At 37.8% G+C, this 14,987-nt stretch overlaps 1 protein-coding gene across 2 annotated transcripts in view; it reads right to left on the bottom strand.

The window, feature by feature from the left end:
* The window catches only part of SDAD1 (SDA1 domain containing 1), a 29,898-nt gene that overhangs the window by 11,425 nt on the left and 3,486 nt on the right, over positions 1–14,987 (bottom strand). Inside the window, exons 3-13 of one of the 2 annotated variants that reach the window (XM_080643697.1) lie at positions 14,736–14,834; positions 11,668–11,778; positions 10,188–10,259; positions 10,009–10,109; positions 8,023–8,080; positions 7,085–7,159; positions 5,517–5,618; positions 4,905–4,974; positions 3,590–3,693; positions 1,969–2,026; positions 416–474 (exon numbers count right to left, since the gene is read on the bottom strand). In XM_080643697.1, the coding sequence (XP_080499823.1) occupies positions 416–474; positions 1,969–2,026; positions 3,590–3,693; positions 4,905–4,974; positions 5,517–5,618; positions 7,085–7,159; positions 8,023–8,080; positions 10,009–10,109; positions 10,188–10,259; positions 11,668–11,778; positions 14,736–14,834 (909 nt within the window). The remainder of the gene's footprint in view (positions 1–415; positions 475–1,968; positions 2,027–3,589; positions 3,694–4,904; positions 4,975–5,516; positions 5,619–7,084; positions 7,160–8,022; positions 8,081–10,008; positions 10,110–10,187; positions 10,260–11,667; positions 11,779–14,735; positions 14,835–14,987) is intronic. The other variant, XM_080643698.1, reaches the window with a different exon arrangement.

Raw genomic sequence — 14,987 nt, 5'->3', positions numbered from 1 at the left:
TTTTGTTCTCCTTTAATGTTAGTTTTCAATATGGATTAAAGAAATTGCTTTGACCCAGGATAATCCAATCCAAATACGTTTTATCAAAGAAAGGAATTATCAGCTTTGAAAAATAATCACTACAAACTTACTGATATTCTTGATCTCCCATCATAAAACTTGGCAATTAAAATCCGAATTCTCAACAACTTGTTCAAAACGAAGTTTACTTTCTATAGTAATTTTTTTTTTCAGTTTCTATAACTAAACTTCTGTGTATATCTCCCTAAGAGTTAAAGTCGCTTCTACTCACTTAAAAAAAGAGGGGGGTGGGTGGGAGGGACAGTAATCCCTGTGGGAAAAGCCACATGATATACTTAATAGTAACACTGCTATGCACTAGATCCAGACAAAAATAAGGTTTAAAACTTCTCACCTCTGGGGGTACTAGGTGATGAGATGCTTGTGCCGCAAACAGAAGGATCTTCGTTACTTCTAAAAATGTAAGAGGTTAGAATGGTCATAGTTGGTTTATTGCTGTTCTCTGGACTACAGCAAACATGGCAAGGACATTCTGGCCCTAACGCTGCTGCTTACTCCACATGGAACACTGCCCCCTTGCTTCTGTTAAGTCCCTACTCAACTGCTGCCTTATCAAAATGTCTTTTCTAACCACACTAGAAGCCCAGTGCACGAATTCGTGCATAGGTGGGGTCCCTCAGTGTGGCCTGTGGGGATTGGGCTGAAACCAGCAGTCCAACACCACCTGCAGCTCCTGCCTGCTGCTCCCACTCATCCTGGCCCCACTGCGCCTGCCGCGGGTTCGCGCCCAGTCAGTCCGGATCAGGAAAGGCTCACCCCGCCATAGCTGCGCTTGCCAGCCGTGAGCCCTGTGTCTGGCACCCATCCAGAGAGGGGTGGAGAGGGGACCAGGACACGAATGGCCCTCCGGGCGGGTGGCTGAACACCCTTGTAGGCCCAGAATCCATCCTGCTGACATTCACACCAGTTGCTGGGAGCCACCTGGCAGCCACTTTTATATCATTTCTTCCTTGTGGAATGTGGCTGCAGTGCCCGAGGCTGACTTCCAGGAGGCCGGTGGCACTGTCGGGATCATGCCAGTGGCACCGGCAGCACTGGTCTGTCAGTGCCTGGCCCGTTCTCTGGAGATTGGATCTGCAGAACTGCTGAGGGAGTGAGTGGCTGCCACCAGGCTGGTGGGTCGCCGGGATGGGTCCATCAGCTGAGTGGCACTCCTGCTGTGGGAGCACACTGACCACCAGAGGGTAGCTCCTTCATTGAGCGCCTGCCCCCTGGTGGTCAGTGCTCGTCATAGCAACTGGTTGTCCAGTCCTCCTGTCATTCAGTCATTTGGTCACTCAGTCATTCGGTCGCTTAGGCTTTTATATATATAGATAATCTAAAATAGAACCTGTCCCAGCACTCCCTACTGTCCTTATTTTGCTTCCTCTTTCCTTAAAAAAAGGAAAATTTTCACCCGGACATATACAGGAACTGAGTACTTTATTCCCTTGTGACCACCCTAAGTTTCAAGGAAGAAATTGGCTATATTGTGTTAATGTTACACTTTTGAAGGAGCTACTCAAAATAGTGTGCAATATAAACTTATGAACTGTTTATTTCTGGAATTTCCCATTTAATTTTTTTTTTTTTTGACCATGGGTAACTGAAACTGTGAAAAGCAAAACTGCAGATGATGGAGGACTACTTTAAAAAAAGACTTGCTTTGAGAAACCAATTTATTGGTCTATACACCCCCACCACCCATAATTGTTTTTTAAAGTTGATGAGCAGAATAAGTAACGCAGGGAAGATTCTGGAAAGAAAATATAAGAGTTTCTCTCCCCTTCTCTGAAACAGAACACATTTCACTCCTAACTCTCTGTCTTTACAAATTACAGAAGAAAAAAATCTGGAGCTTATTTTAACCCCTAGACCACCAAAGGAACATGTGAGTGGGTGGCTTACCTCTTTGGTGGGGCTGCAGAAACCTTTGCACAAAGGGATAGAAGTTGAAAAGAAAAAGCTGTGGGGAAAAAAATGCAAACTTTAAAATTTCTGTAACTAAAGCTAAACTACAGGTTCATTTTTCCAAATCCAATTATATCACTAAGTTCAAATCTAAATAGCATCTAGTATAATCCAATCACCAAAACGCCACAATTCTGGTTTTATTATTAGATACTAGACCAACCACTTTGGAGGAATTACTCTGAGCTCTATTTTAGAGAAAAAACAACACTACCACTCTGGAGTATACCTAATCAAGGTGACATGGGTCCAGTTATTAAAGCAATTGCCATTTTAAAAATTCATTTTAGAGAAAGAGAGTGGAGGAGAGAGGAAGGGAGAAAGAAAAACATCAATGTGAGAAACATGCATTGGTTGCCTCCCATCTGGGGTTGAACCAACAACCTGGGTATGTGCCCTGACCGGAAATCAAACCCTCCATCTTTTGGTGTACAGGACAATGCTCCAACCAACTGAGCCACACCAGCCAGGGCAAGAAATTGCAATTTTTAACTTTAAGAAGAGGAAATTTGGAGATGGACTAGTCTTTATCAAAGTTCATCATGTGAAAATAAATTAATTTTTTCTATTTTAGCCACAGAACAAAACCATGGCCAGAGAAATAATAGGGAAGGCTTGGGTTCAATATAAAGATGGATGTCCAATTGTAGTCAGTTGTGAAACTCTGTATCATTTCCATCAACCATGCTTAAATTACAAATCACTTTTGGTTATCAAGCTCAAATTCAGGTTGGACATAAAATTACCACACAAATATATCAAGGATTGACTTGGTAATCCTGCCTTAGGTCTGCAGACCATAGAGAAAAAGCAATTTATTCACTAAAGTGTTGTTTTTCTTAGAGAAAGAGAATGAGTGCTTTCATTTTTAAGTTGATCTATGTCTATACCGCTTAATTTTCAATAAATAAGCCAAACCTATTTTACTTTTTTAATTAAAAATTTTTTTTGAAGAAAGCAACATATTCAATGATTTTCAGAATAGTGGCACTAATCACAAGAGCAAAACGATGGGGAGCAACCTCAATGGTCATTTCTTCATGGCCTAAATTTTTGGGAATCTTTTCTACAATGTCATTTGGTCCAAGAGTATGTGTGAAGTTTCCATACGTATATATAATATGTATATACGTTATATCACCAAGGAGCTCTTGCAGTCTAATTTAATATAAAATAAATGAGCACAGAATTCAGCTTTGCAAACATGACAATCTCCCACTAGAGGGGTATGGAAGTTAGGAATAGGCAATAAAAATATGTACGTTGTGTTGGCTCAGAAAAATGTATAGGTGAAACAAAGTTAAATAAGAAGAAAAATAGAACACAAAATGTCCTGTCCATAAACAATATATATACAATTCAACATTCATACTTACTAATAAGAAAAAAATATATAAAAACAGTATTTTCAGAGTAAAAGATTTTATTCTTCTCTAAATTGTATGAATTTAAATGTTTTGGGGGGATAAATTAAGCCACTCTTCTACCTTAGACGCTTTTTTTTAGCAACAATAATTCTATTTCCAATATCCATCGAAAGAAACAATGTAATTCAAACCTCGTGAATTCCCACCAATCTGGAAATGAGGTTCATGAGCATCATCTTCACTTCAAACCTCTCCTTAGAGCTCTCTAGCTGCTTTAGTAGTTTTTCTGCAAAATCTAAAAGAAAGTATCAGAAAAGTACACTATGGGTCCATGGTCTGTACAACATTATCTTACAGATGTAGAGAAAGGCAGTAGTTAGATCAGCGACCCTGGTATGGCTATACCTGAAATCACTCTGCTGAACCAGGATGGTAAAAATAGCAGTATGACAGAAGGTGAAAAGATTCACACACACGTCAATACAGCTTCAATAATGCCCCAAGTTGTCTTAAGGATGCTCAAGGTTTTTAGCATCAACATGCTGAGTGACTGTTTAATAGGTGCTCCATTTAACAGTTGTTCTTCAACTTGTTTCTCAACATGTGGTCCACAGACCACCAGCAGCTGGTCCACATGGTAGTTTCTTAGAAATACAGAATCTCAGGTCCCAACCCACACCTACTGAATCAATCTGCACTTTAACAGGATCCCCAGGTGATTCTATATGCACCTTAAAGTTTGAGAAACACTGACCTAGAGGAGGGGCCAGCAAACACTACTGTACAGAGCATTTAAAAGCCCCAATGTCGCCCAGCCAGTGTTGCTCAGTGGTTGAGCATCGACCTATGAACCAGGAGATCTCGGTTTGATTCCTGGTCAGGGCATATGCCCAGGTTGTGGGCTCAATCCCCAGTGTGGGGTATGTAGGAGGCGACTGATCAATGATTCTCTCTCATCATTGATGTTTCTGTCTCTCTCTCCTTCTCCCTTCCTCTATGAAATCAATACTAATAAAAATAAAATAAAATAAAAGCCCCAATGTCCAACTGCACCCAATACCAACTAATCAGTCTCTTGGGATAACAGGACCAAAGCACCAGTACAGTTTACAAATTCTCTAAGTGAGTCCAATTTGCATTCCAGTTTGAGAACTGGTGTTCTAGAATATGGTTTCTCCAACTTTTGGTTTACACAGGTCAGTTTTTTGGGTTTTTTTAAAGGACAAAAGATTGTCAATTTTTTATTTGGTCAAGCACAATGTCTGTCCTACCATTATTGTGTTGTTAAAATAAAAATTTCAGAGAGCTGTTCTTCCACATTTTTCTCATTTTGCTATGACTGAGAATCACTATTTCAGAACATAAACTAGTAACAGCTACCACCAACTAGTGACAACTAAGTATTTACTGATTGTCTATTAAGCCCCAGGGATCTTATATTCCCTGGTAACTCTGAAGGTAGGAAACTAACTAGGCAGAGATCAGGCCAAGTCATAATTATAGTACCTTGAGGATCATGAATCAAGTGAATTGCTGAAAAGTTAAACACCTCTGGTTTTTTCTTCTTCTTTTGTTTCTGAAACAAAGGGAAAGGAAAAGCATTTATCTTCTGAATTACAATAATGAGGCCCTTGGGGTTAAAAATGTGCTAATGTGCTAAAAGCTGTCATCAAGTCCACCATACTGTTTTAAAAAAAAGACAAAATCTTTCATAAAAAGAGTATAGATGGTTTTTGTCTTTTAAGATTCACTGGTAAAACTTAAAAGGAATTTGGTAATACAAAAATTAACCACATAAGGGCCAAATTAATGATTTTCAGAATAATCATTATAAAATATAAAATGTACTCTTCTGAGATGATATGCCTACCAAAGATATCCTAATACAGGTCATCTCAATCAGAACAAGTGAAAAGTAAATTTAATCTAATTTATTCAAGTCACAGATTTTGCTAGAGCTGAAAATTAAATTCATCCCAAAATTAGTGCTTAAAAACTCATTACGCATTTCTAAGTCTTTCAGAAATGTGCTTTATTTCAAATTCTTAAAAGCTTTTGCTAAAAATCTTTTCTATATTCTAATGATTCCTACCCTCATTTCCCAGGTACAAATCTCACCTTGAGCACCTTCATAGCCTTTTCCAACCTTTTCTTGTGTTTGGAGCTTTTCTTCCCTGTGGCATATTGCACTAGCAGGTCTCTTGCTGTTGGTCCTTCATCCTAAAAAAAACCTACTTTGTAAAACTGTAAATAAAGAAAGTCTGCACAGAAGCTAAGAGTAATCCTTTCAACCACTTCTTTGTACTTATACTCTTTGAACACAGCCATTAAAAATGAACAGGATTTCTAAAATTCAATAAAAAATATTTCCCATGTGCACAAACAGGCATAAACAAAGATTTTGACTGCAGCATTGATTTTTACCTTTGTATTTTCATTTTTTTAAAATATCAATATTTTTAAAATTTATATTTATTGTTGAAAGTATTACAGATGTCCCTCTTTTTCCCCATTGACCTCCTCCACCCTGTACCTCTCCCCTGCCCAGACTTCATCACACTATTGTCTGTGTCCATGGGTTATTCATATAAATTTTTTGGTTAATCTCTCTCCACCCACCCCTGCCTTCCCTCTGAGATTCATCAGTCTGTTCCATGCTTCTATGTCTCTGGATCTATTTTGTTCATCAGTTTATTTTGTTCATTAGATTCCACATACGAGTGAGATCATGTGATACTTATCTTTCTTTAGCTTATTTTACTTAGCATAATACTCTCCAGGTCCCTCTATGCTGTCTCAAAGCATAAAACATCCTTCTTTTTTAATTTTCCTTTTAATTTTTATTGAAGTATAATATATTGACAGACTGCAACTTTGCTCTAATTTGAAAAAAAGAACTAGAAACAAATATTTATGAACAGGAAAATGTTTAAACTACAATACATTCATATTCAGAAATATGATGTGGAGGTTAAAAGCATATGGCAGAGAGGAACAAAATACAAAGAGAGGAATGGATACATGGAACAGACTGACAAAGGCCAGAGGAGAAGGGGGTGGAGGTGGAGGTGGGGGGGATTGAAAAGAAGGTGAAGAGATTAGCCCCCTGGTGGTCAGCGCACATCATAGCGAGCAGTCAAATTCCCAGTCGGTTGAACTCCCAAGGGGACAATTTGCATATTAGCTTTTTATTATATAGGATTCCAGTATTCTTATAAAAATGCTAAAATGGGAAGGGAAATTTTTTCTCCTTTTAAATTTAATTAAAAGTACTTTTTAATTAATAAAATTTCATAACATCATGTATCTTGATTTTTCCTTTTAAAGATGCCACGATATTACTCCTCTCCATTCCCCCACTTGGAACTCCTATGATGTTGATGCTCACCTCAAAAATGTGTTGGCAGCAATTTTCATTCTAAGTTTATATAGTGAGGTATAGTAACTGCTTTAGAATAACAAGGGTGAATGAATCTAAGTTTTACTAGTTACTTAACCAATCTTACTGAAGTTAAGTGACAAATTCTAAACTATAAAATCTCCGCATGGCCGAACTCAATAAAGGATAAAGGTAACATGTAAGTTCCTTTCTAATGTAAGCAGTCATGGATTTTATCATTTTCCCTGAGAGCAATAATGAAATCTCATAAGCTGTAAAATTCAGAAGCATCTATGGTTAAACTAACCTCCGATTCTGAGTCACTGTCCTGTTTTTCCTCTTCATCTTTCCCAAGGAAGAATGTTAAAGCAGCAACTAATATCTAAAGACCAATCAGAAGAAAAAATTACTCATCCCACCTTACAACAAAGAATAAATACTTCTGTCTACTCTTTATATAAATGTACACAAAAGGATCTAAAGAAAAAATTAAAAATAATGGGATTTGGGCTCATTTTCTCAATTAAAACATAATGCTTTTATAACATAACTTGTCCTAAAAAATATATAATTAAAAAAATCTTAGATAAAAACATCTAGGCTCTACATAGTTATCCTTCAAGTAGACTGTCAAGAATTTACATGCCATGGCTGGGTAGCTCAGTTGGTTAGAGCCTCGTCCTGATACATAACAGTTGTGGGTTTGATTCTTGGTCAGGGCATATACAAGAATCAACCAATGAATGCATAAATAAGTGGAACAACAAAGCAATGTTTCTCTCCCTAAAAATAAAAAAATCAATTAAAAAAATTTCTACCCCCCCCTACAAAAAAGTGACATTACAGTCCTTTTAATAGAAAGTGAAACATATTCTTAAATATCTTTCAGCTGTGTCTGAGCCCAATAAAACAGTCAACAATTACAGGAAAAACATAAAAGTTACACTATTGTTTAATACACAGCATTTTAAAACACTCATGATATGCAGAATTGCGCACCTGAAACCATTATAATTAACCAGTATCATCCCAGTACATTCAATAAAAAGGGGGAAAAAACCTTCATGATAATTTTGTTTGACTCCTCTAAAGCACAGGTTGATGAGCCAAGAAATGGCATATACACAGAGCACCAGTAAAATAAACTACAGACTCCCTCTTCCTCATATACCATTCTCCGTCACTCTCTGTGGAGAAGCAGACCACTCACAGACAGTGCCTTCACACAGCCATACAGGTGCTCACCTTGGTGACCTTAGAGAAACAGGCAGTTGTTATCACATTGACAGTTTTGGCATCATTCCTGGGGGAAGACAAATGAATGTTATAAAGTAAGTTTTCATTCTATTTTATTTGACAGCACATACAATGGCACAAAATAAATAATATAATAAATATTTCTGACATGTTAGAATTCATAGCTATAATAATTTTAAAAAGTCATAAGTTGCTGGTCAATCACAGTTTGATTACTTAATTTAATACTAATTAAATTTAAGCTCAGTCTTACTTCAGAAAATTACTCAGTCATTAAGACGCCCTGGCTGGGTAGCTCAGTTGGTTAGAACGTCATCCCGATACACCAAGATTGCGAGTTTGATCCCTGGGCAGGGCACATACATCAAGCACGTCAAACTCGTGGCCCACGGGCCACATACAGCCCACAACGCATATTTTTGCAGCCCAGCCAATATAACGGTATGTAAGAAACGTTTAATAAAAATTTCGTAACTTAATTTTTACAATATCCTGTCATACATAATTATTAATAACAAACTACAACGTTCGCTAATGACTGATTACTATAATTGCATTGCATTCATTTCCCTTATGCGCCTTATGCACAGATGCACCATTTTTCTCCACTAATACTAGCAGCGAATATTTTAGCAGCCAGCTACCATGTCACTAGTCTTGGACTGACTTGATCGGTGTGCGCAACAGGAAATATTTCGCTTTTGGAGAACAAGAAAAATAGGTTTATTTGCATTACACTTATTAATTTGTATAGTTACTCAATGTCTGGTAAGTTAATGTTCAAGAAAAAAAATTAATTTTTATTAAAATGTTCTATTATTTTATGTTAATGATTACTCATTTATTTCAGCCCTTTGTATTTAGCATGTCTCTATTGAAATCAACCTACATTTCTATGAAAATTGAAGCTTTTGTTTTTTTGCAGCCCACATAAACTTAAACCTTGTTTATTTGGCCCGTGTTAGCCTTTGAGTTTGACATACAAGAATCAACTAATGAAAGCATAAAAAGTGGAACAACAAATCGATGCTTCTCTCTCTTCCCCTTCCTCTCTAAAAAAACCCCCAAAAAACAAAAAGATGCCCTTAGGAAAATTTTAATGGTATAGGAGCCTATTGAAGAGAAGTGAAACAAATGAAAATCTATTAATATAGCAACATTCTAAGGGAAAAAATTCATGCTAAAGACAGGAGGAATTATAAATTATTAATAGTGACTGTCTCTGGGTGGTGAGACTATCAATAATATTTTAAAAAGACTTTTCTGGCTTCTTCAAATTTTCTATTGCAATGAATATTACTACTTTTATAGTAAGTAAGTAAATAAATAAATAAGAAAAGCAAAAGACATGAGTTGGATGCACTATACCAGTGATCAGCAAAATGCGGCTCGTGAGCCACATGCGGCTCATGAGCCGTGGTTTGCCGCTCTGTTGACTGTTTGCCGACCACTGACCTAGACTCTCGATTCCAATAATTACAGGCTGTTGTTGTTCCTTGTGGTTAAGCCCCTATCCCAGTGGTCGGCAAACTCGCGAGCCGCAGTTTGCCGACCACTGCACTGTACCAACAAACCAAAGTTCATAAAACATGACATTTTACAAAAATAGGATAAATTGACTTAAAAATTGCCAGAGTGGCAAAGTAGAAAAAGCACAGATTTCAGAGTCAAGACAGATCTGGGCTTGAATTTTATCTCTTCCCTTTATTAGTTACTAAATTTAAACTCTATGACTTTAGTGTCAATACCTATCAAATGTGAATAATTCCAGGTAAGCTGCATTACTTTGTTCTGAAGGGAGAACAATGTAATATAAGGTGTATGTGCTCAACAAATGGTAACCAGTGTTGTTGCCTCTGCATTTTTACTTCCATTTTTACTCAAGATGAAGAAAAATAATTGTGCATGTGCTCTGTAGTAATTACAAATAAACCAAAGATTCTATTTCTCAAGCGACAAATACATATACATTACCAGATATTTCTTCTGTAGAGTTCAATCATCACATCCAAGGATATCTTAGCTGCAGTTGCATTGCTGTCTCTTAGCATGGTGTACATGAAATTCTGCAGCACCTAAAGAAAAAGAGGAGAAAGAAGCCTTAATACACTGATGGTACAATGCTGCAACATGGAAAACAAAAGGGTACTTACTACATTCACTTTATTGTTCTTGTGTTTTGCATTTATATTCTTGATATCAGTCACAATATGTGTGTATAAAGTCTGAGGAAAAGAAACAAAAACATATATACATATATTAACCAACATTTCAAACTTTGCTTAATTTGGAGAAAAGTACAAATGTACAAGAGGATTTAATATTATCTACTTTATATTTTATCACAAAAAGACCAAAAACAAAATAAAAAGCAGCAGCTAAAATGCAAAAGGAAAACTGCCCTGAAAAGGTTAATCATGGAGTTACCATATAATCCCATAATTCCACTCTTAAATAGTCAAAAAGTGAAAACAACCCAAATGTCCAATAACCTATGAATGTGGTATAATCATACAATGGAATAGCATTTGGCAACAAAAAAGAATGAAGAAATACTGATATATGCTGCCACATGGATAAACCCTAAAAACTTTATGCTAAGAAGCCCGACACAAAAAGCTACATACTGTATGAGTCCATTTATATGAAATATCCAGAGTAGGCAAATTTATAAAGACCAAAAATAGATGGATGGTTGCCTAGGGATTGGGAGAGATGGGGGGATGGGGAATGATTGCTAATGGGAATGGGATTCCTTTTGAGGGTGATAAAAATGTTCTAAAATTGGTTGTTGTGATAATTGCAAACTCTGTGAGTATACTAAAAACCACTGAATTGTACATTTAAATGGATAAATTGTGTATGAATTATATCTCCATAAAAAAAAAGAAAAGTTGCTCCATTTTCTGAGCCCCTAACTCCACGCAAGATCATATTGGCAATACATGTATCATTGGTGCCCAAAACATGTTCCTATAAACAACTTTTATCCCACAAGTTAGACCAAGAAGTACAATTGCTAAAATCAAATGGTGGCAGTCTCTAAACACTTCGAAAATGTGAACTTAAATTTTTCTTGCTTAAATTTCTTTTATAAACCTTCAGCTTCTGATCTTACTTATATAAGCAAATTCAAAGTCATAGGAAAGCAGTAATAACAAAAAAGGTACTTTCTTGGGGGCTGAGGTTAGGGCAGTTATAGCTATGAATGTCCAGTCCATGCTCTGATTTAGTCAGTCAGTATAGTGCAGCGAAAAGGACTTGGGTTCTGGAGCCAGACTGCCTGGGTTAATATTCCTGCCCCACCAACTCAGAATCTGTGTGACTCTGGGCATGTTACTCTACCTCAGCCTTTTCATCTGTAAAATACTACTACTACTAAATCCTGTATCATTAAGCGAGTAAACAAATAAATATTTAAAAGCTCTGAGTATGGTATCTGGCAAAAAGTAAGCATTCAATAAATGTTTAGCTATTACCACCATATTGCATGCAAAAAATGGTCGATTTTTTTCCTATTAAAATTATTCTTAACTATATCCAATAATGTGAAACATCAAGACTTCACTCTACAAGTTTTATGTTACTGCAAGGGAAAATGAGATACATGAAAAAAGCAACTTTGCTCTTTACCTTTCGCAGAAGCTTATCATGGCAACGCAGAAGTTCAAAGAAGAGTTCTAGTAAACTTGATGGATTGATGAGATTCTTATTTCTCAGCAAGATCAAAGCTTTGCAAAATGTCTCAGGATGGAAAAGAAAATATACTATAAGATAATGATTAAGTTAAGAAAATGGAGCATGTATATCACAAAAGAGCCTATTAATCGGGCATCAGAACAGAGTCTCTGCCCTCATGGGCCTTACACACTGGGGAGTATAGCAAAGAGAGGACAGACAAGCAAGTAAGCACATAAACAGGAGTATCTCAGATAATACATGTCACAAAGGAAGTAAAACAAGGTAATATAATTTATACATTGTGGCTACTTTACACAGGGAGGTCAGCATCTGACAAAACCCCAGTAATCAATGAATCCACAAAGATAAGAAAGGTGGGTTAACAATAATAACATAATACACTAAACTGGAATAATCAATCTGAATTTGTGACCTTACAAGGCATTCTTTTTGAAGTATTGTTAGTACTACAACAAGTTGTAGTACTCTTGCTTACCACCAACTTTTATGAGTACCCCATCACTCAAATTTTTCCTCTAATTCTCTTCTCCATTCGATGGAACAAATAATCCTTGGAGAATAGCTGACTCTAAGTATTGGGGCAGGACAAAGAGTAAGAAAGGGTTTGGAACTATTTCTGCCAGAATGCAAGGATGCTTTAAAAACATCAGGGGTATTGCTGAAAGAAGCTCCCACCCGACAGGTGGTGACAGTCTGAAGGTGGACATCACAATAGCCAATTAAAAAGAGGATCGCCCTGGCTGGTTTGGCTAGCAGGGGTCCTCAAACTACGGCCCGCGGGCCACATGCGGCCCGCTGAGGACATTTATCTGGCCCGCCGGGTGCTGCTGCCTGTCCTGCTTAGCAGCCGACTCGTCCTGGGCCCGCAGTGCACATAGGAATTTGTTCATAGTTGTTTTTTTTAAACTATAGTCCAGCCCTCCAACGGTCTGAGGGACAGTGAACTGGCCCCCTGTTTAAAAAGTTTGAGGACCCCTGGTAGTGGATAGAGCATTGACCGGCAGATTGGAGGGTCCCAGATTGGATTCCAGTCAAGGGCGCATGCCCAGGCGGGCTCCATCCCCAGTGGGGGGTGTGCAGGAGGCAGCCAATCAATGATTCTCTTTCATCATTGATGTTTCTAGCTCTCTCTCCCTCTCCCTTCCTCTCTGAAATCAGTAAAAATACATTTAAAAAAATAAAAAAAGAGGATCCATCAGTATGTTCTAAATGATTCTTCTAAAAAGGAATGCTAATTACACAGATTCAATCCCTTGTTTCCTAGTAAAGAGAAATTTTAATTAGTGTTTTAAAAACCTACTAATCATCATAAAATACTATAAAGAAACATACACACACATTTGTTTATTTAATAACTAGAGGCCCAGTGCACAAATTCGTGCATGGGTGGGGTCTGGGCGGCCTGCCCCTATGGGGCCAGGGTGAGGGGCCACAGGCAGTTGGCTGGCCGGTCCCGCCCCTAGTCGAACTCCAGGTCAAACTCTGGGTCAAGGGGACAATTTGCATATTAGCCTTTTATTATATAGGATGCTTGCAGACCAGTTTGGTTTGGTACCACACAAAACTTAAAGAAAGAAAACCTAATTAATTGGAAAGACACTGAGTCTCCATGCTCAAAATCTCAAATCTGTACAACCCAGAGGAACTTGAAAAGCTCCATGACATAAGTAAAAGGCCTCTGACTTAATGGTTGGAGTTTGAAGCCTCCTGGGTTGTGCTGTCAGGTCCTATGACCCTGAGGGTTAACCAGTTGACAACCCTAAACCTGCAACCTTGGTTTGTCTGAAATGACATTCTTTTTTGTTTGGGCCTAATCAAATTAATAAAATCTTAGAGAAGTATAAACAGAGTTAAATATATGGACTTAGCATTTTTATAAATTTTTGTATAAGATATCAATGTTTTGTGATCTTAATATTTATGTAAGTTCTACTTGCTGTAAAGGTGTTTGGAAAGCTGACGTATACAATTTTAAAATGCCTAAGGTTGAGTTCCCTAGAAGTAGAGCCCGATTCATCACAGTGATTTGTCTACAAGGGAAGTAAGGCAGCAAAATAAGGCAGAGAAAAGCTGAGCAAGGATGTGTCCCTGGCTGAGACTAGCTCTAGTCAGATCACAAGCCCTGGAGTACAAACTGCAACAGAGAGTGGGACCCACCTTGAGGGACAGGGTCAGGGTTTTATACCACTGGGTTGGTCAGGTACCAGCTGTGAGCTGCAAGGTAAACCTCTCAGGTACAAGGTGTCCCATTTAGCTGACAACAGTGCTCCAGAGAACAGGCAGCTGGGGGCCATTAAGTAGGGGAAATGGATGCACTGGCTTGGTAAAGCGGATCTTGGCCAGGACCCAATGTCAACCACTAGAGTAACAATATTTAAATGTTCAAACTGGCTATTTAATGGATAAATTTATTAAATTAAGCATTATACAAACCATTAAGTTGAAATTAAAGTTCTTCAGGCATATGAGATTTGAATGACTAGAAGGAATCACCTATGCAAGAGGGAAAAGAACATCCTGGGAGGGTTAGCATGCTGAAAGATAAGAGTATAACTGAAAAGACAATGAGATTACACACTTAACACACACACACACACACACACAGGCAGGAAGCAGATCATGTAAGAACCTACAGGCTACAATAATACGTTTGAGTTTTATCTATAATAATAAAAGCATAATATGCTAATTAGACTGGATGTCCTTCCTTCCTTCCAAAGCCGCAGCAGGCGGGGGCTGAGGCAGAGGCCCCCAGCCGTGGTGGTGGTGGTGGCAGTGGCGGGCAGGGGCTGGGGCCAAAGCCCTTGCATGAATTTCGTGCATTGGGCCTCTAGTTCTAAGTATAAATAAGAAGCCACAGAAGGATTTTAAGGAAGGGGTGACACATTTTGTTATACAATTTAAAAAGATGTTTAGCTGAGAGGCTATTTTAATTTACACACATATTATAAGAATACACACAAAACAGCACAAGTTATCAATCCAAATACTGGCTCTACCATTCGAAGATCTGGATCCAAGACAGTGTGATTGTAGGAAAGAAGATCTTTCAACTCTTGAGGAAAGTTACTTAAATGTTCTGGGTAGCAGTGACCAATCTGTAACAAAACAAAGACTATTCTGAAGTCTGTCTTTCTCTCCTATAATTCATGTGCATATATTTCAGATTTTCTGCAAAAGGGGAATAAAGGCTATTTCATAAAGGTAGATGGTTCCAGATCATCTTTTTCTTCTACATGTAAATTTCTGAC

This window comes from Plecotus auritus, assembly GCF_963455305.1.
Source record: "Plecotus auritus genome assembly, chromosome: 1".
Classification (NCBI taxonomy): Eukaryota; Metazoa; Chordata; class Mammalia; order Chiroptera; family Vespertilionidae; genus Plecotus; species Plecotus auritus.
Note: the sequence above shows the minus strand (reverse complement) of the source record. Positions and strands in the feature narration are given on the sequence as shown.